The sequence below is a fragment of the Dunckerocampus dactyliophorus genome, chromosome 11 (assembly GCF_027744805.1).
Source record: "Dunckerocampus dactyliophorus isolate RoL2022-P2 chromosome 11, RoL_Ddac_1.1, whole genome shotgun sequence".
Classification (NCBI taxonomy): domain Eukaryota; kingdom Metazoa; phylum Chordata; class Actinopteri; order Syngnathiformes; family Syngnathidae; genus Dunckerocampus; species Dunckerocampus dactyliophorus.
This window is the reverse complement of record NC_072829.1, coordinates 11,686,659-11,713,314: the sequence shown is the minus strand read 5'-3', so window position 1 is coordinate 11,713,314 and position 26,656 is coordinate 11,686,659. Positions and strand designations below refer to the sequence as shown.

General features: G+C 42.7%; 1 protein-coding gene and 1 long non-coding RNA gene across 3 annotated transcripts; one reads left to right on the top strand and one right to left on the bottom strand.

The window, feature by feature from the left end:
* The first annotated feature begins 624 nt into the window (after positions 1-624).
* taf7 (TAF7 RNA polymerase II, TATA box binding protein (TBP)-associated factor) lies at positions 625-20,448 on the top strand. 2 transcript variants are annotated; one of them, XR_008572849.1, is made up of 13 exons: positions 625-812; positions 945-1,021; positions 1,110-1,188; positions 2,908-3,041; positions 3,117-3,237; positions 3,347-3,405; positions 3,839-3,911; positions 4,662-4,775; positions 5,004-5,183; positions 13,524-13,636; positions 14,526-14,585; positions 14,701-14,807; positions 20,432-20,448. XR_008572849.1 is itself a non-coding variant. In XM_054791703.1 (12 exons), exons 1-12 carry the CDS (start codon positions 794-796, stop codon positions 14,743-14,745), a joined length of 1,074 nt encoding a protein of 357 aa, XP_054647678.1. In that variant the 5' UTR covers positions 625-793; the 3' UTR covers positions 14,746-14,895. The 2 variants fall into 2 exon arrangements, 1 of the variants encoding a protein (XP_054647678.1); XM_054791703.1 differs by lacking the exon at positions 20,432-20,448 and having other exon boundaries at positions 14,701-14,895.
* Positions 10,133-13,560, bottom strand: LOC129189724 (uncharacterized). Its single transcript, XR_008572850.1, has 2 exons — positions 13,483-13,560; positions 10,133-10,555 (listed from the first exon to the last, which is right to left on the bottom strand). It is a non-coding gene; the product is annotated as an uncharacterized LOC129189724 (long non-coding RNA).
* Positions 20,449-26,656: the final 6,208 nt, after the last annotated feature.

Sequence of the window (26,656 nt, the reverse complement as noted above, 5' to 3'; positions counted from 1 at the left end):
GAAAGTGGACAGCGCGTTTTTCAAATTACGAGCACCACAAAATTATGAAACAAGTTTAAATGTATCAAAACGGTCCAATGTTTTACACGTTTTTAAACAAATTTTGTTTAATAATTATTGGGTTAAAATGTAAACTTGTAATGTGCTTCAAAAGCATTACCATTGCCAGTAATGTGTTTACTACCTTTACATTGAAGTATTCTATTTGAGTCGTTCCTCTAAACCGGAAGTGACACACAGGTTGCTCGATACGCCACATTTATCTATAAAATAAAAGCATAAGTGTCTGATTCAAAACGTGTATCAGGCTAAGCATGAAATGAGACTACCTGTAAACGAATAAAATAACATGTCATAGTACTTATAAAGTGACAAAACAGTAACTGCTTCATTGTATTCTTTTATATTTACGATTTTCCAAAGGGTTTCATGACGTGACGCCCCGTGGTCCCATTCTTGACAATAAATAACGTAAATATACCAATTATATATGTCATGATAACATGAAAGTATCACATGTATATAGTAGAATTTACTTAAGGTTTCAAAATACAGCTTACAAGTGCAGTCTACGCATCAATAAATTTTGAAACAGTGATACTCACATTTCCGAGTAGTACCTAAATGCATCATTTAGATGTTTTTTTTTACGGAAGACATGATTGTCTCTACTTAAACCTCTGCCGATGTTTTAATAAACTTGGCAAATACACGTTTACTGGGACAAGTGATATTTAATATAATTTAAAATCGTAATAATTACACCATTTCATCTGAACTACAAATAACGGACATGACATCGAAACAGAAAGGTACTGTTTAATGGCTAGCTTGTTAAGCTAACGTAAGGCTAGTGTTGCAAGTGCTGGATTAACATCAGGCTGTAATGTTTTATCTTGGTGTTGATGAAACATAACAAGTTCGAATTCTTTCTTGATTTCCAGCTGGTAAAGCTGGCTCCAAGAGTAAGGAGGATGCTCCTTATGAGTTGGAGAATCAGTTTGTACTGCGGCTGCCAACGGTGAGAATCAGCAGGGGTGGTTCTTCTGTCTCATGCTTTGTCATCAATATATGAAAGTAGCACTAACTGTCAGTATTCTTCCTTTTAGGAATATGCTTCCACAGTTAGGAGGATTGCACAGTCTAGCAGTATGAACATGAAGGACAGACTCACCATTGAGTTGCACCGTAGGTCACTTTCTTTGTTTGGGATAGTTCCGTTTAAATATAAATTAAGATACAAGAAACATACATGCTTTTTGGATTGATCACTAGACATTTAACTTGTTTGATTTCTTTGGATTTTTAAACGTTTCGAAACATTTAGCCATAGGAATAATGTGCTCCAGGGTCACTATCGCTTGGTGATAGTGATGTTGGTGATATAAATTATATAGGCAATGTTCTCAGTAACATTTTAACATTCCTAAATCTTATACCAGCGTAAAAATAATTTAACCACAGTTATTAGCAAAGAAAAAACTTAGTGTTAACTTTAATGATGAAGGCGGAATGCCAAAGTGCATCTCAGAGTCCCCAATGCAAGTGTAAAAATAAGTTAACCACTACAACAAAATGTGTAATCTTCTCTGCTCACATTCTTCTTCTCTTAACACCTGCCTCGGAACACCACAAATAAAGGAAAAACTAATCATGCCCAGACTTAATCCTATAAATGATGGCAATTCAATTTTTTGAAGTACAGTGGTGTGAAAAAGTGTTTTGCCCCTTCCTGAATTTTTTTGTTGTTTTTTTTTTTTGCATGTTTGACACACTTAAATGTTTGAGATCATCAAACAAATTTAAATATTAGTCAATGACAACACAAATGAACACAAAATGCAGTTTTTTAAATTCAACTTTTTATTATTCAGGGAGAAAAAAATCTACATGGCCCTGTGTGAACGTGATTGCTCCCCTGCTTAAACATAACTTAACTGAGATTAATTGAGATCTATCAGTCTGGAAAAGGTTATAAAGCCATTTCTAAAGCTTTGGAACTCCAGCGAACCACAGTGAGAGCCATTATCCACAAATGTCGAAAACATGGAACAGTGGTGAACCTTCCCAGGAGTGGCCAGCCAACCAAAATTACCCCAAGAGGGCAGTGACGACTCATCCAAGAGGTCACAAAAGACCCCTAACAACATCCAAAGAACTGCAGGCCTCACTTGACTCAGTTGAGGTCAGTTTTTATGACTCCACCATAAGAAAGACACTGGGCAAAAATGGCCTGCAATGCAGAGTTCCAAGACAAAAACCACCGCTGAACAAAAAGGCTCATCTCAGTTTTGTCAGAAAATATCCCCAAGACATTTGGGAAAGTACTCTGTGGTCTGACGAGACAGAAGTTGAACTTCTTGGAAGGTGTGTCCCATTACATCTGGCGTAAAAGTAACGCCACATTTCAGGAAAAAAACAACAGTAAAGTATTGTGGCGGTTCATGCTCGAAAACCATCCAATGTGGCTGAATTAAAACAATTCTGCAAAGATGAGCGGGCTAAAATTCTTCTACAGCGCTGTGAGAGACTCTCTGCAAGTTAACGCTTGTTTGCAGTTGTTGCTGCTAAGGGTGGCCCAACCAGTTATTAGGTTTAGGGGGCTAACCCTTAATAATAAAAAGTTTCACTTAAAAACTGCATTTTGTATTCAATTGTGTTGTCATTGACTAATATTTATATTTGTGTGATGATTTGAAACATTTAAGTGTGACAAATATGCAAAATTAAATCAGGAAGGGCGCAAACACTTCTTCACACCACTGTACATGGGCAAATTTAGAAGCATATTTTTCCTCAATGTTGTAGTTTGAGTTAAAAATTCTTCTGACATAGAGACACTGGATTCTCAGTTCCTGCATTTGATCACATTTTTAAATGAGTCACCTTTTGTACATCAATTCACAGCGGATGGTCGCCATGGCATCGTTAGAGTCGACCGTGTCCCATTGGCTTGCAAACTAGTGGATCTGCCTTGTATCATTGAATCTCTCAAAACGGTGGACAAGAAGACTCTCTATAAGACAGCAGACGTCTGCCAGGTAGTGCAGCATTGTATTTGGAATTCAATTTAAACATGTTATTTAGTCCCTCGCTCCCTCTTCTCCGCTGGTTAGATGCTTGTGTGTACACTAGATGGAGACCTGTACCCTCCTTTAGAGGAGCCCACTGGCACCGATCCCAAAAGTAAGAAGAAGGACAAAGACAAGGACAAGAAATTCATTTGGAACCACGGCAGTAAGTAGACAGATGTGTACATGCCACATCTTTTAAATCTCTTAGCAAGTCTTTGCAAAGTTTAATTTGGCCGTTTTGGCTGCACTAATGTCTTTTTTTTTCTTCTCAGTCACCTGTCCCCTAAAGAACACACGCAAGAGGCGATTTCGTAAGACTGCAAAAAAGAAGGTTTGGAAATTTTTCCATATGCTCTTCCCCCTCTCATTTGCCCATCTGTCACTTTAGCATCCATCCATCTCCTTTGGCTTTTACCCAGGCAGACGTTTACATTTCTTCTAACAGGAGCTCTAGTTAACTTTATATTTACATATAAATAAGCCTTTCCATCTTTGTTTGTCTCAAAGGCAAAGCAAAAAAACCCCACAATTTTACTCTTGCTTCTTTCATAGTGAAAGAGTCAGTGCTGTGAGCCCTACATTTCAACTTTTCCATACAATAAATCTCCCTGAAGGTGCAGTGTTGACTCGTATCAATTTGTCCGCCTTCTGTTTTTAATCGCTAATGTGCTCGCTGGCTCATGGCCAGCTGCTCCAAGCGACGAGGGAGGGAATGCCTGACCCCACATGTAACCCAACTCCCCACCCCCCCTTCTGTCTTACAGTACATTGAATCTCCTGACGTGGAAAAAGAGGTGAAGCGATTGCTGAGCACAGATGCTGAAGCTGTCAGTGTTCGTATCCTTCATTTATCTGCAAGCGTGTGTCTCTGCCATGACAAGCAGCAAAGAAGAAAACAAACTTGGTTGTGTGCCATGTCACACAGCATCTTATCTTCAAATGGCAAAACCGGTTTTCCAAGCAGGTCGCCACTGACCTGGTTTGACTCCAGTGGCAAGTATGAGGAACTCTTGGGCAAAAATGCTGGGTCATAGGTAATAGAAACTAACTTGCTGTTTACTAATCAAGATGGACTACTCTTTTATCTGTACAGTATCTCACAAAAGTACAACCCTCACAATTGTATATCCTCAAGGGACAAACTTGTTGGATATACTTGAGAGTAGTCATTGTACAGCTTGTATAGCAGTATAGATGTACTATCCACTAAAATGACTCAACACAGCAATTATTGTCTGAAAAGCTGGCGACACAAGCGAGTAGCAAGGTAATTGTGTCTTGCCATGGTGGTGGTAGCGTCCGGGGCTACACGCGTGCTGCTGGCACTGGTGAGCTGTGGTTCATTGATGAGAAACATGAATGTATTGTGAAACAGCATGAGCCCCTCTCTTGGGAAACTGGCAACACCTCCAAGATGATAAATGCTTTGCTGAGGAAGGTGAAGTTGCCAAGTATGTCTTCTCCAAACTTGTGGTGTGTAACATCCACCACCTCTATTCATTATTTGAAGCATCATGTGCCTTTTTTGTCTTCTTGGAAGATTACAAATGAGGTTGTAGACACCTTGACATGACTGGTAATGCTCAGGGTGGGAAGTAATAGTGGAGGATGATTTGAAGGATGCAGACCAGCATGGCTCTCTGGGCAATCTGGACTCCTCACCGGGCACATCAGGGCACAAGATGGGTCACGGATCCTCCAGTAAGTAATAAACTCAATAAAAAGCCCCTTAACACTAATAATAATAGGATTGCTATTTTAAGACTCCAGGCTTGTGTAGTAGTTGAGACAGCCCAACAGATTACGTTTTTATACGCTTACCTTATAAAGTCATTTGAACATTTGAATATGTAGGTAAATAACCTTCACATTTAGCTGACTTGACTGTATTAGTATACAATCCCAGGCATGGATGATAACTCTTTACAGCCCAACGTGACGAGCTGAGGGAGATCTTCAACGACATCAGCAGCTCCAGCGAGGACGAGGAGGACGAAGTGGACCGTCACGAGGACGAGGACTTAAATATCATGGACACGGAAGATGATCTAGCCCAAGACAAGCTGGATGATCCTGTGCAGCATGAGTCTGACAGAAACAACCATATAGGTAAGAGAGAGGGTTTTTCTTGTTAGAGAGCAGAGATTGACCTCACACACACGCACAGACACACACAAAACTGAGGCGGTTGTCTGGACTTTTAAATCAAATCAGAGTTTTCTAGGTCAGATGTCACACTGAAAAGTGCAGGCCGACATTCGCTTAAATTAAGTGCAGTAGCAGCTTGGCCTGCAGAGAAGCAGCACTGGCAGGTGTTACAACTCACACAGCTGTCTGGGCCTGACAGCTTGCCACCACCTTCCACATCACATGGAGCTGTCAGTCAGCTCATCAACAGAAGCCCGCTTTAGCCACATGTGTCCAGGTCTGGCTGGTGATGATGATGAAACGGTTCTGCTGGTCATACTGTATTTTAGCTGTATGTTCAAAATGCAGGTTATTTTTACACCAAGAGTTACAACTTGCATATTTGGGCCAAACTGAAACAATTTGAGCGAAAAAATAACTAAAAATATAATATAAATATTGAAATATAAAAAATACAATTCAAAATAAAGTAATAATTTTATGACAAGGTGGTGGTAACTTATAAATACATTTGTCTTGTGGCGAAAAAATGTCTTATTTTTCTGAGAATAAAGTCAGTATAAAGCTGGTATTTACATCATAAAGCTGTAATGGTATGAGAGGAAAGTCATATGACTGTGACTGGGTGGAGGGAGCGAGGAGAAAGCAGTCCTATTTTTATGAGAATAAAGTTGAAATATTACCAGGAAAAAATGTATAATTTCACAAGAAAAGATTGCGTATACCGGTTATCGGCTTTCTTTCAGCCCCCAATATTGGTATCGGCCCCAAAAATCCCATATCGGTTGGGCTCTACTCCACAGGCTGACAGTGTCAAATGCCTTAGAGCAGCGAGCGGTCTCCATTGTTTTTTCTTGCGAGAGCTACTTTTACAAAATGAAAATGGCCAAGAGTTACTGATTTTTCAAACTTATTTTCATACCTTATTTCAACCCAAACAAACCGAATATGCTTGTTTTACCAGAACATTAACAAAATGCTGGTATCCACAACTCACATTTTGTATTTCAGAATGTATTTCAGTCTAGTGTTCTCACATTATTAATTGAAAATCTGAACCAAAAGCAGGCTTGCGGGTGCCTCATGTGGTTGTGGGGGGCTACTTGGTGCCCGAGCACATGTATGCGGGAATGCGACACTCCCTACACTTTTCAATTAACATCCGGATGTTGATTTTTTCTTTCGTATTTTTGTCAGTAAACCTTTAATTGACTTGACATTAACAACATTCAAAAAGGGTGTTACAAGTGATGTGGTCTACCTCGATAGATTCGGAGAAATAAGACACAAATACAGGAACTACAATGCTATCTATACAGATGGATCAAAAGATCACAATAAAGTAGGATCAGCCTGTATTAGTGGCACAATAAAAGAACAGGTTAGATTGCCAGACTGTTCTTCCATATACACTGCCGAGTTGTTGGCTTTGAAAATGGCCTAGGGTATAATACAAAACACTGATGGAAAACATTTTATTTTCACAGACTCTCTGTCTAGTCTGGTGGCTTTACAATGTAGGGATCTTAAACATCCCTATATTGTACACTTACTAGAATCATTACACAAAGTCGGTGTATTGTCTAAACTGGTAGTTTTCGTTTGGATACCAAGCCATATAGGCATCAAAGGGAATGAAAAAGCTGATATGTTAGCAAAAGAGGCCCTTAATATGGCTGTAACAGAAATGAAGATACCTTATACAGATCTAAAATCAAAGATTAATGACTACATAAAAATAAAGTGGCAAGCGTCATGGGATTTAAATCTCGGTAATAAACTCTACCAACATCAGCCCATACTACAATCCCGTTAGCTAAGCGACGGGAAGACATTGTGCTAACTCGTATTCAAATTGGTCATTCTCGCTTATCACACTCCTATTTACTTGCAGCAGAAAATCCTCCCCGTTGTATATCATGTAATTGTACACTCTCAATTAAACATATTCTTCTTGAATGCAGAGTTTGCTCACATCCATGTCAATTTATATAATGTTCCTGATCTGAAAACATTGTTCAGCGAAGTTTCGCGATCATGCATCATAGAGTTTCTTAAAGAAATACATCTTTTTATTAGGTTTTAGATAATGGAAACAGGCTCTTTGGTATGCCATTTTATTCATTATCTAGTCTTTCGGAGGAGACTTTAAGCCGTCGGTCACGTGTAAAGAAGAGCCACACCATTTGAACGTTAAAAAACCTGCTTCTATGTTCGAAAAAAGTATGGAATTTTTCCCGGAAAAGTAGTTCACATTTTCTATCTTACAAGCTTTACTTCCTAATTAAATTGATAGATTACACTTCTGAGAAACATTCTTGTCATTAATAACTTTACACATTAAGGTCCAGACACTTACATGACACTTTGTGTTGATAGTGTCGTTAAACTTTAATCAATCAATCTTTCGTACCTTTGCCCTCTATGAAGTCAGCTTGTTCCGCGGGCCACTCCTTGAGCTCCTATATGTGGACGCACGACGCTCCATAGCAACTTGAGTCAGGCTGGACCAGTAGCCTTCCACACCTCTATTGGTAGCCCCTCAACACCAAGAGCGTTCCCTCCCTTGATCTCCTTTAGAGCCCATTCGACCTCAGACTTGAGGGGGGCTACTTCAGTCGTCACTTATCAGGTCTCTGATGAGCATCAGCGCTCAGCTCAGCTGAAACTGTTTTGCAATTCAATTGTGAATGTCTCTGGGATCCTTGTGACATCATACCTAACTGGCCTTTGTTGTGTTTTTCGAGCACTAAGGCCCTGTCCACACGAGAACGCTCCCGAGATTGAAATTTTATTTTTTTTTTTTGGCAGGTTGAAAAAAATTTGTGTTCACACTGTCCCGGATTAGTAAATAGTTGCATCAAGACAGGAACGGATCACTGAGTGAAAACGATGTAATACACAAGACATACCTACGCTGTGAACAGACACGCATCCGGAACCACGTGACACACCATACAGAACAGGGGTCAACAACACGGTGCCTGTGGTGCGGGTAGCACGTAGCCCCCCATGACCACACGCGGGCCTGCTTTTCATTCAGGTTTTCAAGTTAATAATGTGAGAACACCAGAAAGAAATACATGTGACTTTTGGATACCAAAATTTTGTTAATGTTCTTGGAAAACAATCCTATTCGTTTGTTTCAGTTAAAATAAGATATGAAAATAAATGTCACAAAAATTAGTAGCTCTTGGCCATTTTCATTTTGTAAAAGTAGCTGTCACAAGAACAAACGGAGACCACTCCTATAGACGCATGCATAAGTCCGTCGTCTTTCGCTTTCCAAGGCTTATGACAAAGTGGAATTACATGTGCATCATTTTGGGAGTAGAAGACAAGAAAATACTGGGAGAATGTTGACTGCGGTGAGTTATGACATTGAAATATTCAGATATGTTAGATTGTCTTCAAAGCTCAGTTCACAGTGACGGGGCGCTGATGTCATTTTTTTTTTTTTAAAAAGCAGTGAAATGCTTGTCCATACAGAAACAGTAAACCAGCGTTGTCCGATTTTCCCACTCTTGAAGCAGTTTTCAAAAAATACCGTTTCAGGGCACCCAGAACGCCTTTTCCGTGTGGATGAGAGGCTGAAACGATAAAATGCCTTGTCATTTTGACCTGAAAATGTTTTCGTGTGGATAGCCCGAAGTCTCACTTTCACGGCCACACATGGCAGCTGACGACCACTGCCACAGTCTTCACCATGGTAATGGTTTAATTTATTTTGAGCATGCATACAAGCTACATTGGAATCACATAGTACAATTCACAGTTTCACATGTCTAAAAAGGAGTAGGAAGAAGCAAAGCTCTCACGTCAATTACAATACATTTGTTCCCTTCCTTTGCCAATTTTAAAATACATAGGAAAATTATATGGCAGTATAAGGAGTCAAGGTTTATAATCAATGTAAATAAATTATGTAACTTATAATGAATAATAACAACTATACAATTATCACTGATAAACATTAGTAAGTTGACAGAAACATAGTTGGATGATGAGTGAGTACAAACAATGTACTGTCAATGTACTGTAAATTCTGGTGTATAAGCCACACCATAATCCATACCCACAAAATTTAGAGGAAAAATCAGATGAGTACATACAGTACATAATCTGCACATATCCACATCATAAAATGTCATATTGTGGTGCGCACGTGTCCGTAAGAACCAGGCAGCTCTTGTCTTTGACAGGAGCTGATCCTGAGCTATGAAAAAACTCACAAGCTTGCTTGAAATTGCAGGAGGTCATTACTCAATATAAAAATCTGACTCAGTGTCATCTTAAAAAGAACACTAAACTCATCACACAACAATTTAACACTCAAAAGGTATACCTATATACAAACATGTACCAATAAGAGTTTAAAATGATTTTTTTTTTTTTAAGCTTTCCCATGATGCATTTCGTCTGAGCAAATCATTTCATTGGAGGACAAGCGGCATAGAAAATGATGGATGGATGTGGCCATCCATCCATCCGAGGGAGGCTGAGCTCATTGCAGCACCCGGCAATCACCAATGAATGCGTTGCTCAAACATAATGCATTATGGGAAAACTTAGGGTTTTTTTCCCCATTTTAAACTCGTATTGGTACGTGTTTGTATATTTCTTGGGTATACATTTAACAGTGTTAAGTTGTTGTGTGATGAGCTCAGTGTTCTTTGTAAGATGACACCACGAGTCAGACTGTTATATATAATGACCTCCTGCGATTTTCAAAGGGTTGACAAGCTCGTCGTGGGTGCACTGATAGCTTGTGATTGGCTCCTGCCAAAGAAAGAGCTATTGTTTCCTCACTGACTCGCAAGCGGCACAGTATTTAAACAATTAGCAGGAGTGCTTGTCACGGGGTGGCACACAGCCGGTAACCGGATTCCAAGATGCAGAAGACAACGGTGTAGGTTTACGAAGGTTTATTCCAATACAAAAATATGACACTATAGTAACTAAAGGCGCTGCACAACTAACCGGCAGGGGAAACAGAAAGATTAAAAAAAAATGCTAACTAAGGTAGCTGCTGAAAAACTAGCAGAGAAAGGTAACAAAAACTTCACTGCAATAGAAAAACTGCGCAGGAGCGAGAACTTGAAAATAGCAACAGACTGTAGCAAAAAGGCTGACAGGAACTTGCACGAGTAGTACTTACAGGAACTAGCCGAGGCCAGAAACATGGGAAGGCATACAGGACAGGACATGAGCATGGAACAGGTGAACATGGGGAAACAATCCGGCAATGACTGAACATGGAAGCAGAGCTAAAGTAGTCCAACGAAGATTGAAAACAGGTGTGTCTGAGCTCCTCCCCAAGGTGGGCAGGTGCGCTGCAACAAGAGACCATAAGATGGCAGCAGAGCAGCACTCTAACTCATGACAGTGCTGAATACAGGAGATGTCGTGACATTGTTGAGTTATGAACAGGATAAACAACTCCGCCGCAAATGAATGGAACAGAGTGAAGTACAGCATGGAGCTGAAAGTCCGCCATGATAGGGGGCAAGACAGGTGGGCGGGGCTAGGTGGCCAATAGAATAATGTATTCACTAGCTCTGAACTGAGTATAAAATAAAGTTACAGGACGAGCATACAGCGGTATGAAAGAAACTTTTTCCTTCTTTAATTTACTTTATTCCTTCCTTTCAGTGTTACCAACACTTAATCAACATACATACAAAATAATAATATAATTCTAATAATTGTTATTGATAAAATAAATAAATAACAATTTATTATTATTTTTTTTCCTCCCTTACGTGTTACTAAGGCTTAACAAGCAACATTATTATTATTATTATTATTATTGTTATTATTATTATTATTATTATATATTATTCAGTATGTATGAGGGATGTCCCGATCCGATCTTAAGGATCGGGATTGACTGCCAATCTGCTGTATTTGTGAAGATTGGATAATATCGGTTTCCGCCACGAGATCGGGCCGATCCGGTTGCCGTATCACATTCATAACTCTGAGCTACACTCCAACACGGTAAGTGCAGTAATGCGCCTCAAAGGTGGTTGCCATTCGACTCACGCCACCCGCAAGAAGAAGAAAACGCAACACAAACATGTAGACATGTCCGTGGTGTACCATGGTGAAGTTAGTTTCACGTTGGATGTTCGGCTCCGTAGCTACAGCGGTACTTCCCTCTCACTGTGCCCGCACTACTGCGTCATGGTGTAGGGAGCTCGCACTGGAAGTGCCACTCTAACCGCTGGTTGATAATAGGGACCGCACAAACACTACAAAACATGTCGGAACGGCAGCGAAAAACCTTGAAAACTCCTCTGTTACGGAGCGTGAATGAAAGCTAGTGGGGTTCGCTTAGTTTAGCTAGTGCAGCTGTATGTGTGCGTGTGTATGTTTGTGCGTGACTCAGGCTGTATGAGTACATTTCACTGTGTTGTGTTTTACTGCTTTATGTAAGGACCATTTTACATCGCCCACTGACGACGTGAAGGCTGTGAGTGAAAAAAGACGAGAGGCGCGTTCATCTTGCACACAGCACGTATCAACTGTCAATTGCCATTCTCAACACACAACACATTCCGGCCTTCAAAATAAGAGCGCTCTTTGTCACATTTGGCTAATTTTGTAAATGAAATAAGGGTGTCATTAAAATATCTTACATTAATAACGCGATTGGAATTACATCTGTGACATCTGTGTCACTAATCCAAATAGCACACATTCTATGCTGGTAAAATAAGTGGAAAAGGCAAAAAAACAAAATTGTAAAAAATTTAAACAGAGAAAACGGAATTTGGGGAAAAATAGAACATATTTCATAGGGCCCTAAGAGAGTTTGTTAAAAAAAATCTTATTCTAAATCACACCACAAATTGATCTATAGCCAGGTCAAATGATTAGTCTTACCCTAAAAGTATTTTGCACGCCCATTTTGTCTAATGTTATCTTTTATTGGATATTTTATTGGATTAAGGCCCTGACTCACAAAGGTTTGTTACCAAAGCCAAACAATATTGTTGGTCATGCTGTGTAATCCCACAAATTCATGTTTGTAACAAAATATGTTTATTTAAAAAAAAAAAACAACAACAAAAAAAGGTTGGTATCAGATCGGAAGCCAAAAAATGTGGATCGTGATATCCCTAGTATTTATATAATTAAACAATAACAAAATGCAAGTGTTTGGTAGGACCACTCATACCTATGGCATCATTCATTACCATTCCACTAATTCATTATTACCATTCCAAGTTAAGTCAGGTTATTTTTTCATGACTATAAGCAACAACAGAAATTTTATTTAAAAGTACTTACAACCAGTGTAATAAATCTACAACGTTTTTATCACATATACTTGTCTTTGTTTTTGGGGAACTTGAAAAATTACAAATCTGGTATTTTGGACCATCTATTTGAGCAATTAATGGCTGGGAAGTGTGCCGAGGGCATGTTTCCAATGCAGTTTTTCTGTATTCTGCCCCCTATAAAGGCATCCAAACCCGCCCAGGGCATAATACGGAAGTGGATGCCAAATCCTGTTGAATAACCTCCTTGATTAGTACTTAGCCATAAATTAGCCGCACTACTGTATAAGACGCAGTGTTCAACGTTTCAGAAAAAAGTCGGAAATTACGGTACTCTCAAAGAAATGAAGAGTTAGTAGGAAGTGCAAGAGTGGTTAGCATAGCATTGTATGTACTCAGTAGTTCAGGACTCGTCTTCCTTGTACTTTGTAAACATCAATTGCTTGTACGGTTTCTTGAAATCGCTCATTTTAATGCATTGTTTGAGTTCTTTACTCAGTCCATTCCATAATTTGATTTCACATAGATATGCTGAAGATTTTTTTTTTATAAAAGTCAACATTTTCAAATCATTATTAAAATAAAAACAATGTGAGAATGAAGTTGCACTATTGAGATAAAACAGTCCTTTTTTATGAGAATAAAGTTTTAATATTACCAGAAAAATGTCGTAAATCATTGCAACTTTTATTCTTTTTTTCCCCCCCAATGTGGGCCCTGTATGTGCATGTGTGAGGTAGTGGGCCTTTGCTGTTCTGTAATTTAAAGACCACTCAGTGTAGAGTCCTGAGCAGCCTCATTTAGCTGTCCTTTTAGTACTGTAACCTGCCGGGTCACGTCCTTTTTAAATGGATTTGTTGTCCCCAATAAGCTCCATTTGTGACATCACATTGGCTCAGTGAGCAAAGCCGGGCGTGCGTCCCTAGACTGTAAACGATGTGAAAATGACCATAGTGTCTCTCCATTGTATTCACCTTTTACAAAGCAGCACTCTGTTCTGCGCTGTCCCTTGCAGTGATGGAGTTCCAGGTGCAGATCAACAGCATCAAGGCTAAGCTTCAGGAGACACGAGCCCGAAAGAAACAACAGGAGGAGCTGATCATGAAAGTGGAAAACCAGGCCCTCAAAGTGAGCGTGCACACACATACTGACGTACATAATAGGAGCAGTCCAATTCTGCAAAAATTACACAAAAGTTTGGAGTTCAATGCAACATTGCCTCAAAAGTCAAACAAAACTTGGAATTTGAAACTATCATCATGCATGTTGTCAGCATTTCTGTGAGACTGCAGCTTAGTGAGCAGTATTTTGCATTTTCTTTGGCTTGTTTGTGTAGCACTACACAAGGGAAAGAGAAAATGTGATGATAAACATAGAAACTGAATATGCTACCTCGTGGTAGCATAACAATGTATGTTCTCCTGGCTGCTCAGTACAATATAAGTCAACCATACGTTGACAATAGTTGCATATTAGCAATGTGGTGTGTTGTTTGGTACGCACAACACTAAGTTGAAAGACTTATAGTGCAATGTACATGCAAGGTAACTTGTAGTTAACTTACTTTTACACTTGCATAACAGTGAAGAATGTCAAAACAAATTGCCTGGTGTCATGATGGCCACAGTTTAACTCTGGAATAGATTATTTCTAGTTTTATGATTTCTTATAGTAAAAATTGGTTCAGTGGAATGGTTTTTGTGGGACGTCTGAGGTTCCAGTGGAGCACAGTCAGTCACTGAGCTCATGGGACATGGCGCAGACACGGCTGTGCCATTTAACGCTCCTTCTGCCCACCGTTTCGGGTGTCCCTTCCCTTATCATTACTGTTACAGTTGCTTGAAAAAGGTCAGCTGTCTCTGACTGGCATTCCAAGTGGTCGAGACAGTGTGACACACACACACACACACACACACACACACACACACACATACATATATATAAAGCCATCAAAACGAAACGAGGTGTACTGCATCCATGGATTTAAACAAGTCTTTGGTTCTCTCTTGTCTCTTAGAACCGATTTGAAGCGTGTTTGAATGAGATCATTCAGCAGGAGGAGCGGGAGATGGAACAAGTAAGGATTCATGAAGCACACTTGTGACTAACCTTTTAAGTGGTCAGTGCATATTGTTGATGGCCACCATGTTAATCATCCATTGGATGACACCTCTGTGTTTCGTTCTCAACAGCTGGCCTCACTGCAGGAGCAGCTGGACTCGCTCATTGAGAAGTGACCACTAAGGGGCACCTTGAAAGAGGAAGAAAAGGAGGAGGATGTCTCATTCCTTTTTTTCAAGTGAGATATTTTCATGCAGACCTCAGAGTGCACACTGATTTGTGTTGTTTGTAAGAGCTCCATTAAAATATTTTGTTTCAAGCGAGAATGTTTGTGTGTTTTTGGTGGATGACATCTTGCTTGTTGCGAGGAAATATATTTTTACCCTCTTACTGTTGAAAAGTAATTCTGCGTATTTGATATTTTATCCCTTCAGGTGGATAAACCTTCAAGGTCTTTTAAAGCTCAATCACTATGCGATGGAGTGGACTGACTATGTTGAAGTGTGTTATTTTACTTTATTTTAGTAATATATGACTTAAGAAAAAAGGGTTGAATGGAGGAACTGTACTCTTCTTGTTGGTTGAAGATGTTTTATTTTTAATCTAAAAGGCTTCTTCAGTTCTACATTTTAGTTGTGGAGTTCCCCTCTTTATATGGCCCTCGTGGGTATGTCCCCTGGTGGTGGTTGTGGTCTGTGAACGACTCTTGCAATAGCGATAGGTTGTTTACCTGGCTGGAGGCAAAACAACTTGTTAGAGGCCATTGTTCGCCTAGAACTTGACAATCTTTGGGGTAGAGATGTTAGGACATGATTGTAAGCAGAAGATAGGTGATAGTGTAAACCTTCTCCTCTGTTCAGAGAGGGCCTGTCCAATTTGATGTAGATGTTGTGATCCTATGTTGTTCCTATACGTTTGTGTAGAGGTTGTTTGGTTTTACCAATGTAGACATTGTTGCCCCCTCCGTGAATCACCGACTTACCGTGGTGGAGGGGTTTGTGTGCCCGAGTGATCCTAGGAGCTATGTTGTCTGGGGCTATATGCCCCTGGTAGGGTCTATCAAGGCAAACAGGTCCTGGGTGAAGGGCCAGACCAAGAGTGATTCAGAAGACCCGTATGAATAAACACACGAGGAGAGACCGCACCTTGCCCGGAAGTGGGATACCGGGGCCTCACCCTGGAGCCAGGCCTGGGGGAGGTGCTCGCAGGCGAGCGTCTGGTGGTTGGGCTTTCACCCGTGGGACCCGGCCGGGCTCAGCCCGAAGAAGCCACACGGGATCTCCCCCCCGTAGACCCACCACCTGCGGGGGCAAGCATAAGGGTCCGGTGCATTGCGTTTTGGGTGGCGGTCGAGGGCGGGCACCTAGGCGACCGGGTCTTCGGCGGCCAAATCTGGTTCTTGGGACATGGAACGTCACTTCTCTGGCGGGGAAGGAGCCCGAACTTGTGAGAGATGTTGAGACATTCCGACTAGATATAGTCTCACTCACCTCGACCCACAGTTTGGGTTCTGGATCCAAACTCCTCGAGAGGGGCTGGACCTTGTTCTACTCTGGAGTTTCTGCAGGGGAGAGGCGGCGAGCTGGTGTGGGCTTATTAATAGCCCCCCGGCTCGGTGCCTCTGTGTTGGAGTCATCCCCGGTGAACGAGAGGGTCATTTCCCTACGCCTTCGGGTTGGGGAAAGGGTCCTGACTGTCATTTGTGCGTACGCGCCAAACAGCAGTTCAGAGTACCCAGCCTTCCTGGAGTCCATCAGAGGGGTGCTGGAGAGCACCCCAACTGGTGACTCTGTCGTTTTACTGGGAGACTTCAACGCCCATGTGGGCAATGACAGTGTGACCTGGAGGGGCGAGATTGGGAGGAACGGCCTCCCCGATCTGAACCCGTGCGGTGTGATGTTGTTGGACTTCTGTGCGAACCACAGTTTGTCCATCACAAACACCATGTTCCAACATAAGGATGTCCATAAGTGCACATGGCACCAAGACACCCTAGGCCGCAGGTCTATGATCGACTTTGTAGTCGTATCATCAGACCTGCGTCCGCATGTTTTGGACACACGGGTAAAGAGAGGGGCTGAGCTGTCAACTGATCACCACCTGGTGATGAGTTGGATTAGATGGCGGGGGAGGATGCCGGACAGACCCGGGAGACCCAAACGTGTAGTGAGGGTGTGCTGGGAACGTTTGGCAGAGTCTCCTGTTTGTCGAGTCTTCAGCTCTCACCTCCGGCAGAGCTTCTCCTGCATCCCGGGGAGGACGAGGATATCGAGTCCGAATGGGCTCTATTCCGTGCCTCCATTGCTGAGGCAGCCGATCGGAGCTGTGGCCGCAAGGTGGTCGGTGCCAGTCGTGGCGGCAAGCCCCGAACCCGATGGTGGACACCAGAGGTCAGGGCTGCCGTCAAGCTGAAGAAGGAGTCCTATCAAGCATGGATGGCTTGTGGGACTCCTGAAGCAGCTGACGGGTACCGGCAGGCCAAGCGGCACGCGGCTTCGGCGGTGGTCGAGGCAAAAACTCGGGTGTGGGAGGAGTTCCGTGAGGCCATGGAACACGACTTTCGGTCGGCCTCGAAGAGGTTCTGGCAAACCGTCCGGCGCCTCAGAAAGGGGAAGCAGTGGCCGGTCAACACTGTTTACAGTGGGGACGGAAGCCTGCTGACCTCGACTGAGGATATAGTTGGGCGGTGGAAAGAATACTTTGAGGCCCTTCTCAATCCCACTGACATACCTTCCATAGAGGAAGCAGAGACTGAGGATACGAACGCGGACAGTTCCATCACCGTGGCTGAGGTATCTGGGGTAGTCAAAATGCTCCCCAGTGGCAAAGCTCCGGGGGTGGACAAGTTTCGCCCTGAATTCCTCAAGGCTCTGGATGTTGCGGGACTGTCTTGGCTGACACGTCTCTTCAACATTGCGTGGAAGTCGGAAACAGTACCTCTGGATTGGCAGACTGGGGTGGTAGTCCCCTTTTTCAAGAAGGGTGACCGGAGGGTGTGTTCCAACTATAGGGGGATCACACTCCTCAGCCTCCCTGGGAAAGTCTATTCCAGGGTGCTGGAGAGAAGGGTACGACCGTTAATCGAACCTCGGCTACAGGAGGTGCAATGTGGTTTTCGTCCTGGTCGCGGAACACTGGACCAGCTCTACACCCTTGCAAGGGTCCTGGAGGGTACTTGGGAGTTTGCCCAACCGGTCTACATGTTCTTTGTGGACCTGGAAAAGGCATTCGACCGTGTCCCTTGCGGTGTCCTGTGGGGGGTGCTCCGGGAGTATGGGATTGGTGGCGCGCTACTACGTGCCATTCAGTCCTTGTACAATCGGAGCAGGAGCCTGGTTCGCATTGCCAGTAGTAAGTCAAGCCTGTTTCCGGTGAACGTTGGCCTCCGCCAAGGCTGCCCTTTGTCACCGATTCTGTTTATAATTTTCATGGACAGAATTTCTAGGCGCAGCCAAGGTGTCGAGGGAGTCCAGTTCGGGGGCACTAGGATCTCATCTCTGCTATTTGCAGACGATGTGGTCCTGATGGCCTCATTTGGCTGTGACCTGCAGCGTTTACCGGGACGGTTTGCATCTGAGTGTGAAGCTTCTGGGATGAGACTCAGCACCTCCAAATCCGAGGCCATGGTTCTCAGTCGGAAAAGGGTGGATTGCTCCCTCCGGGTTGGGAATGAGGTCCTGCCCCAGGTGGAGGAGTTCAAGTATCTCGGGGTCTTGTTCACGAGTGAGGGAAGGTTGGAGCGTGAGGTCGATAGGCGGATCGGCGCAGCATCTGCAGTAATGCGGTCGCTGTACCGGACCATCGTGGTGAAGAGAGAGCTGAGCCGGAAGGCAAAGCTCTCAATTTACCGTTCGATCTATGTTCCCACCCTCACCTATGGTCATGAGCTTTGGGTCATGACCGAAAGAACGAGATCGCGGATACAAGCGGCTGAAATGAGTTTTCTTCGTAGGGTAGCGGGACTTACCCTAAGAGACAGGGTGAGGAGCTCGGTTATCCGGGAGGAGCTCAGAGTAGAGCCGCTGCTCCTTCACATCGAGAGGAGCCAGCTGAGGTGGCTCGGGCATCTAGTCCGGATGCCTCCCGGACGCCTCCCTGGTGAGGTGTTTCGGGCATGCCCAGCCGGGAGAAGGCCCCGGGGAAGACCTAGGACACGCTGGAGGGATTATGTCTCACAGCTGGCCTGGGAACGCCTTGGTGTCCTCCCGGTGGAGCTGGAGGAGGTGGTCGGGGACCGGGAAGTCTGGGTTTCCCTACTGAGACTGCTGCCCCCGCGACCCGGACCCGGATAAGCGGAGGAAAATGGAATGGAATGGAATGGACATTGTTGCACTCCTCCATTTTACATGTTTGTCACACTTAAATGTTTCAGATCAAACAAATTTAAATTTTAATCAATGACAACACAACTGAACACACAATGCAGTTTTTAAATGAAACTTTTCTTTAAGGGATAAAAAAAATCCAAACCTACATGGCCTGTGTAAAAAATTGATTGATTTGATTTCAAGACAAAAGCCACCACTGAACAAAAATAACTTTAAGACTCGACTCAGTTTTGCCAGAAAACATCTTGATGATCCCCGAGACCTTTGGGAATACTATGGTCTGAAAAGACAAAAGTTGAACTTTTTGGAAGGTGTGTAGATCTGGTGTAAAAATAACGCTGCATTTCAGAAAAAGAACATCATACCAACAGTAAGATATGGTGATGGTAGTGTGATGGTCTGGGACTGTTTTGCTGCTTCAGGACCTGGAGGACTTGCTGTGATAAATGGAACCATGAATTCTGCTGTCTACCAAAAAATCCTGAAGGAGAATGTCCGGCCACCTGTTTGTGACCTTAAGCTGAAACGAACTTGGGTTCTGCAGCAGGACAATGATCCAAAACACACCAACAAATCCAACTCTAAATGGCTGAAGACAAACAAAATGAAGACTTTGGAGTGGCCTAGTCAAAGTCCTGACCTGAATCCTACTGAGATACTGTGGCATGACCTTAAAGGGGCTGTTCTTGCTGGAAAACCCTCCAATGTGGCTGAATTACAACAATTCTGCAAAGATGAGTGGGCCAAAATTCCTTCACAACGCCGGAAGTAACTCATTGCAAGTTACTCATTGCAAACAGTTGATTGCAGTTGTTGCTGCTAAGGGTGGCCCAACCAGTTACTAGGTTTGGGGGGCAATCACTTTTTCACACAGGGCCATGTAGGTTTGGATTTTGTGTTCAGTTGTGTTGTCATTGACTAATATATACATTTGTCTGATGATCTGAAACATTTAAGTGTGACAAACATGAAAATCATATTAGAAATCAGGAAGGGGGCAAACACTTTCACACCACTGTATGTTGTGAATGGAAAAAATCCTTCTCAGTTTCTCTGACAAACCAGCCTGTAAGGCAGGGGTCGGGAACCTTTTTGGCTAAGAGAGCCATGAAAGCCACATATTTTAAAATGTATTTCCGTGAGAGCCATATCGTATTTTTTAACACCGAATACAACCGAATGTGTGTATATTTAAGGAAGATTTAAAGGAGGGACAACCCCAATAATAATCAAGTTTTGGTGTCTGACACGGAAAACATGGGTAGGACAGCTGGCATCGTGCCAGAAAATAAAATGGATGGATTAAAATGCATTAGAATGCACACTTTTAATGTTATTTTTAACACTGTGATTTCTGTAATGTTTTACTTTAAAATGTCAGGAAAACAAATTAAAATAAACACATTTTATGGTGTTAAGAAATGTCTGAGAGCCAGATGCAGTCATCAAAAGAGCCTCATCTGGCTCCCGAGCCATAGGTTCCCTACCCGTGCTGTAAGGTGTCACCACACTTCGCCTCCTTTCTTTCATTCAGCCTCTCAGACTTTGGCTTTATTCTGCACCGGGAGAACGCAGCAGCCTGTGGGCCTGGTGAGCTGAATACCCGGCGAGCAAAGCATCCGAGGCGGAAACGAGGCAAGAGAGGCGGCCTGCATGCTAGGCTAAAAGCTAGAGCGACTAGGCCACCGCTACCAAGCCTGCTGCTAGCCAATGTCCGCTCTCTTGAAAACAAGATGGATGAACTAAGAGCAAGGATTACAGCTCAACGTGAGAACAGGGAATGCTGTGTGCTCACCTTCACAGAAACCTGGCTGACAGAGGATATACCGGACTCGGCGATCCAGTTGGAAACATTTGCCGCATATCGGGGTGATCGGACTTTAGCGTCTGGTAAACACAGAGGTGACGGCGTCTGTGTTTACGTAAACAAACGGTGGTGCATAGACGTACAGACGATGGAAAAGCACTGCTCGCAGGACATTGAGCTGCTTATGGTAAAATGCAGACCTTTTTATTTGCCTCGTGAGTTTAGCGCTGTGTATTTAACTGCTGTTTACATTCCACCACAAGCTAACACCGCTAACGCACGGGGCCTCCTGCATGACTGATGATCCTGCATCATTGATAAACACGAGACCAAACACCCGGACGCTGTATTCATTATATCTGGCGATTTCAACCACTGCAACCTCAGGACTGTTCTCCCCAAATATTACCAGCATGTAAGCTTTCCCTTGAGAGAAAATAGCATCCTGGACCAAGTCTACAGCAACATGAAAGGTGCTTTGAAGGCTGTTCCAAGACCCCACTTTGGAAAGGCCGACCACATCTGCATATTCCTTTATCCAACATACAGACAACTTCTCAAGCAAGCTCCCCCCTGTAAGTACAGCTGTTAAAGTGTGGACTGAAGAAACTGATCAAGTACTTCAGGACTGCTTTGACTGCACAAACTGGGATGTGTTTAAAACTGCAGCGGGGAGGGAAGATTGTACTGTTGAGAGGACTCACCTCTCATGGTGACATCAGCTGATGTACGCAGGGTTCTGAACAAAACAAATCCATGAAAATCAGCAGGCCCAGACAACATCTCAGGCCGTGCACTTCAGGTTTGCGCATCAGAGCTAGCTGATGTGCTTGCTGCCATATTTAACCTGTCGCTTGCACAAGCATCTGTACCGACCTGCTTTAAGTCCACCACCATAGTGCCCGTACCCAAGAAGAGCAACGTGACCTGCTTGAATGACTATCGCCCTATAGCACTCACTCCTATTGTTATGAAGTGCTTTGAAAGGATGACCCACATCAAAAAGAGCATCCCGGCAACTGTGGACCCTCTATATTTGTATATCGCCAGAACCGGTCCACTGATGATGCAGTCAACACTGCCATCCACACAGCCCTTTCTCACCTACAAGGCCAGAACACATACGTCAGAATGCTATTTATAGACTATAGCTCTGCATTCAATACAGTCAGCCCCCACAAACTCACAGATAAGCTCCTCACACTTGGCCTGTCACCCTCCCTCTGTAACTGGGTGTTTAACTTTCTAACAGGCAGGCCCCAGTCAGAGTCCACAATCGCACATCCAACCCAAGAATTGTGAGCACTGGGACCCCACAGGGGTGTGTGCTGAGTCCGCTCCTCTACACGCTCTTCACCTACGATTGCGTGGCCTCCCAGAACAATACCAGCATCATTAAATTTGTGGATCACACTACAGTCATCGGCCTGATCACTGGTGGTGTTGAAACATCATACAGAAGAGAGGTGGCAGACCTCATAGCTTGGTGTCGTGATAACAATCTCCTTCTCAATACAGATAAGACTAAAGAGATGATCATCGACCCAAGACAAGGGAAAAGGAGCTGCATAGACCCCTGTTTATTGATGAGACTGAGGTGGAGAGGGTGAAAACCTCACACATCAGTGAGGACCTCACCTGGTCTCACAACACCTAACAAATTATGAAGTCCCAAAGGAGACTGTACTTCCTGAGAAGACTGAGGAAATTTGGCATCTCCACCAAAATCCTTAGTCGCTTCTACAGATGCACTATCGAAAGTGTACTTACAGCCTCCATCACTGTTTGGTACGGTAACTGTACAACACGTGATAGGAAGGCACTCCAGCCATTTACCTCACAGACCATTGTTGGGGCAGCCCTCCCCTCACTGCAAGACATTTATAAATCTAGAGTCCTACGCAGAACAAACAACCTCATCAAGGACAGCACACATCCACAACACTCATTAGTCACACTCTGACCGTCTGACCGCTACAGGAGTTTGAAGTCCAGGACCACAAGGCTGGCAAACAGCTTTTACCCACAGGCCATCAGGCTTCTCAACGAAGCACTCACACACGCCGCACGCAACACACGCACTTTATTTCATAGCACTTTATTTATTTATTTATTTATTTATTTATTTGTATTATTTATCTGTATTAATGTCTCTTCTGTTGTTGTTGCTTAATTTATTGGTAATATATGTTTCTTATGTTCTTATTCTTTTTCTTGTGTTTTCTTTCTTTTCTTGGGAGAATGAACAGAATAAGAATTTCATTGTATAGTATAACTGCCTGTTTTACTATTCATATGACATATGAACATATGAATCTTGAATCTCCTGTTTACATCCTCAGGCTCGGCCCTCCTTCTCCTGGCAGATTTGGCCCAGTTTGGATATTCATAGTTGGAAAGGGCTTTTGTGATCCTTCTGTCTTCCGTTGTCAGTGGTGGGGATATTCTCCGCTCTGTCCTTGAGTGTTGTGATGACCCTAGCTTGTGTTGCAGTGGGTAATGGCAGTCGAAAAGTAGATACTGGTTTCTGTAGACCACAATATTGAGGCTTCCGTCCTCCCCTGCTCACAGTTGATGTGTTTGGAAAATTAATCTACTTTGCAGGTTTTGATCTTATGTCGACAACATACCTGAACCAGTGGCTGGCCTTGGTTTCTCTAAAGGTGTCCAGTGTTTTCCTTTCCACTTCTTCCATGTACAAGTTGGCCGCAATGGGGCGGACTGGTGAGCCAATGGTACAGCCATGTTTCTGCTTGTAGAAGCATTTGTTAAATTGGAAGTAAGTGGTGCCAAGGCAAAGTTGAAGTAAATCGTATTTCGTATTTGAGTATGTGTGTACACACAAAACAGGGCCGAAAAGTTGCATATGCCTTTTTCGATGCAAAGTATATGATCACAACCTGACCGGTACCACCGGTACGGCACCTTTGTGTATGCACGTTTTGGAGACATGGCAAAAAGGCGACATACAAGATACGTTTCTGTGCATCTGGGAGGGTTAAAAGTGGACAAAGTCCACTTACGTAGGTAGTAAAATAAAGTCTTGCACAGATGTTTTATGTGATGTTTAAAGGACAGTTGTGGGTCGAACTGAATTCCAAGGTTGGTGACTGTGGAGGAGACGGTGATGACCTGGCAGTTGAATGTAAACTGGGATATAGGAGAGGAGCGGATCTGGTGAGGACTGCCAACAAGGGGTGCTTTTGGCTTTGTTGCTGTTTAGCTGGAGGAAGTTGTTGTTCATCCATGATCTTTTCACCTCAAGGTATGTGGTGAGATGGGCCAGAGCTACACAGGGGTTTGCAGCAGTTTTTGATGTATAGTTGTGTGTCATCAGCATCGCAGTGGACAACCCATACTTGCTGATGACGTGGCCAAGGGGTAGCAAGAAAGTGATGAACAGTATGGGACCGCGGGCCGACCCTTGCAGAACATCACATGTGACAGAGTGCAGTCTGGACTTACACATCCTGTATACCTACCCAAAACATATTCTGTCCTCCTAGGCAGGCAGGCCTGGAACCACTGCATGGCAGTTTCTGACAGTTCGACAGTGTTGTAGAGGTGGTACAGATGATCTCATAGCTCGTAGGGTTTCTTCAATGTGCCTTTTTGTAACCATTGTGAAGGATGGCAAGCTTGCAAGCAGGAGGTTGGAGACAGAGGGAAACTGAAGGGGAAGGCCAGACATTGAGGAGCGGATGTCATTGACTTTAGATCTAAAAAAAAAAAAAAAAAATTTGATGAAACTGTTGCAGAGCTCTTCAGTGGCTTCAGTGGCAGAATATAGCTGTGGTTTCAGGAGATGGTTTATTGTGGGAAGAACGCTGCTTTTAGTTACCACTGTGATTATTGATTTGGTTGGAGTAAAATTGACCACGTGTGTCCTTTAGGGACTAGAAGTAGACCCTTTGATGGTCATGGAAGGCAAGCTTGTAGATAGTAAGCCCAGACTTCCTGAAACAGCGTTGCACGGCACAGCCAGCCATTTTCATTTGGCATAGCTCTGGAGTGAACCAAGGAGCAGAGCCTTCAAAACTGACATCATGTGTCCTGATGGGGGCATGGAGGTCAAGAATACTGCTTCAGGATGCATTGTAATGCTCCACCAGTTTATCCACTGTTGTGTAGACTGGACAGATAGTATGCTGGTGGTCTGCAGCCATTGAAGCTTGGTTTATGTGTTTCAGGTTACATTTGGCACGTGGGTCTATTACTGGGCTGTATAAATGTGAAGGCCATAGAGACACACCCAAATCATAGGCCTCTACGGTGTTAATGGGAAAGGTGGCAGTAATAACTAGGGATGAGCGAGTACACCACTATCTGTATACCCATCTAATTATCCGTATCTGTACACAGAGTGGGCGGGGCATAAACCGCAAGTGGGCGTGGTTTAACCGGAAATGGGTGGGGGTTAAATTGGTACATTATTTTAAGTCTGAAATTTACATGGATTGTTCAGAAGTTGCTATATTTATTGTTTATTATTCAGCTATATGTGTACTGTACTGTGTATGTGTGTAAGTCATCTGTAAGACTATTTATTTTTTAATGATCTGTGTGAATTTGGTGATTCATGCAAACATCCAAAATAGTCTGTCAACCTTGTTCACTGTAGCTTTCCCAAAAGCAGCGCGTTCAGTACTACAAGCAAAATTTACCAACTTTATATCACCAGCCAAATTATAAGCAAGCAGACGAAAAAAAGAAATAAACATAAGTGACTGAAGCACGAGTTGTCTTGTTCTTGTGCAATGCACCACATACATTACGAAACAAGTTTGATTGCAATGTGCATACAGCAACGTATTGAGAGGAGTGTAATATTTCAGCACGATTACCGGTGTGTATAAAATGGAGTATGATAGCCATACAGGCAGAATGTTTGATGCAGCTGTGCAAGTGTACCTAATGTTGTGACCAGTCAATGCACGTTACTGTTATCACTTTCTGTGTACTGCCAACTGAAAATTAACAAAATTATTATATTGCCTTCAATATAAGAATTTTGTTAAGCACGGCTGTTTTATGGTGACTTCATGGAATAAGACAAAAATACATTTCAAGGAAAAAAGGGGTCATGCTACCCCAATTGAGTTGCATACGTCAGTTGTGTTGCGTCAGTCAACACAAGCCTGCACAGCGCTGGCTTGTCAAATGCACCGTGTACTGTACGAAACAAGTTTACCAAGTAACTTTAGATACAAACTGAAATAGAGGCGAGCTGAGGAAAATCTAATAAAACTTACTTATGCTATTAAAATTGATACTTTTTTGGTACTTTTTCAGAGGAAAAATACAACTTTTTTGTCAGAGAAATACAACTTTTTTTTCTGAAAAAAAACACGACTTTTCCCAAAAAAAGGAATTGAATGTTTGAAATAATTTTTTCTATGGAAAATATGACCTGTTGTCAAGAAATTATGATTTTATCCATATAAAATTAAAATTTTCTTTTTTTAATTTTTCTGTTAAAAGATTGACTTTTTTCTCGATAAATTATGATTTTATTCTCATTAAATTACGTTGTTCCTTTGAAAATATGACAACTAAAATTAAACCTTTTTTCTCTAAAAAAAAAAAAAAAATTTAATTCTTGAAAGATTCTTGTATGACTGCAATTTTTTATTCCTGGTGACTTAAATATCATTTTGTATTCCTTCGGGTCTCCTCTTAATATTTAAAAAAAACCTAATATACTGTAGTCTCCTAATATATATATTTTTTCCTCTTAGATGTTTTTATACATATATTGTATTATATTATATTATACAAGTGTACCTAATGTTGTGTCCTTTGAATGTCCATGGAAACAGGCCTGACTAGAACTGGCTAACCCCTCGTCATACTTCCTGTTCTAGAATGATCTTTGGCTGATGTCACCTGAACTTTCAGTCAGTTGGTCATCCTTCCTGCAGGGATGCTCCAATGGAAAGGCCAGCCTAGAGA

Bases quoted from the DNA above. Each gene is read 5' to 3' on its own strand.
- taf7 (XM_054791703.1), top strand. The intron at 1,189-2,907 runs GTAGGTCACTTT...ATCAATTCACAG, and splicing joins ACTCACCATTGAGTTGCACC to CGGATGGTCGCCATGGCATC. The intron at 4,776-5,003 runs GTAAGTAATAAA...AACTCTTTACAG, and splicing joins GATGGGTCACGGATCCTCCA to CCCAACGTGACGAGCTGAGG.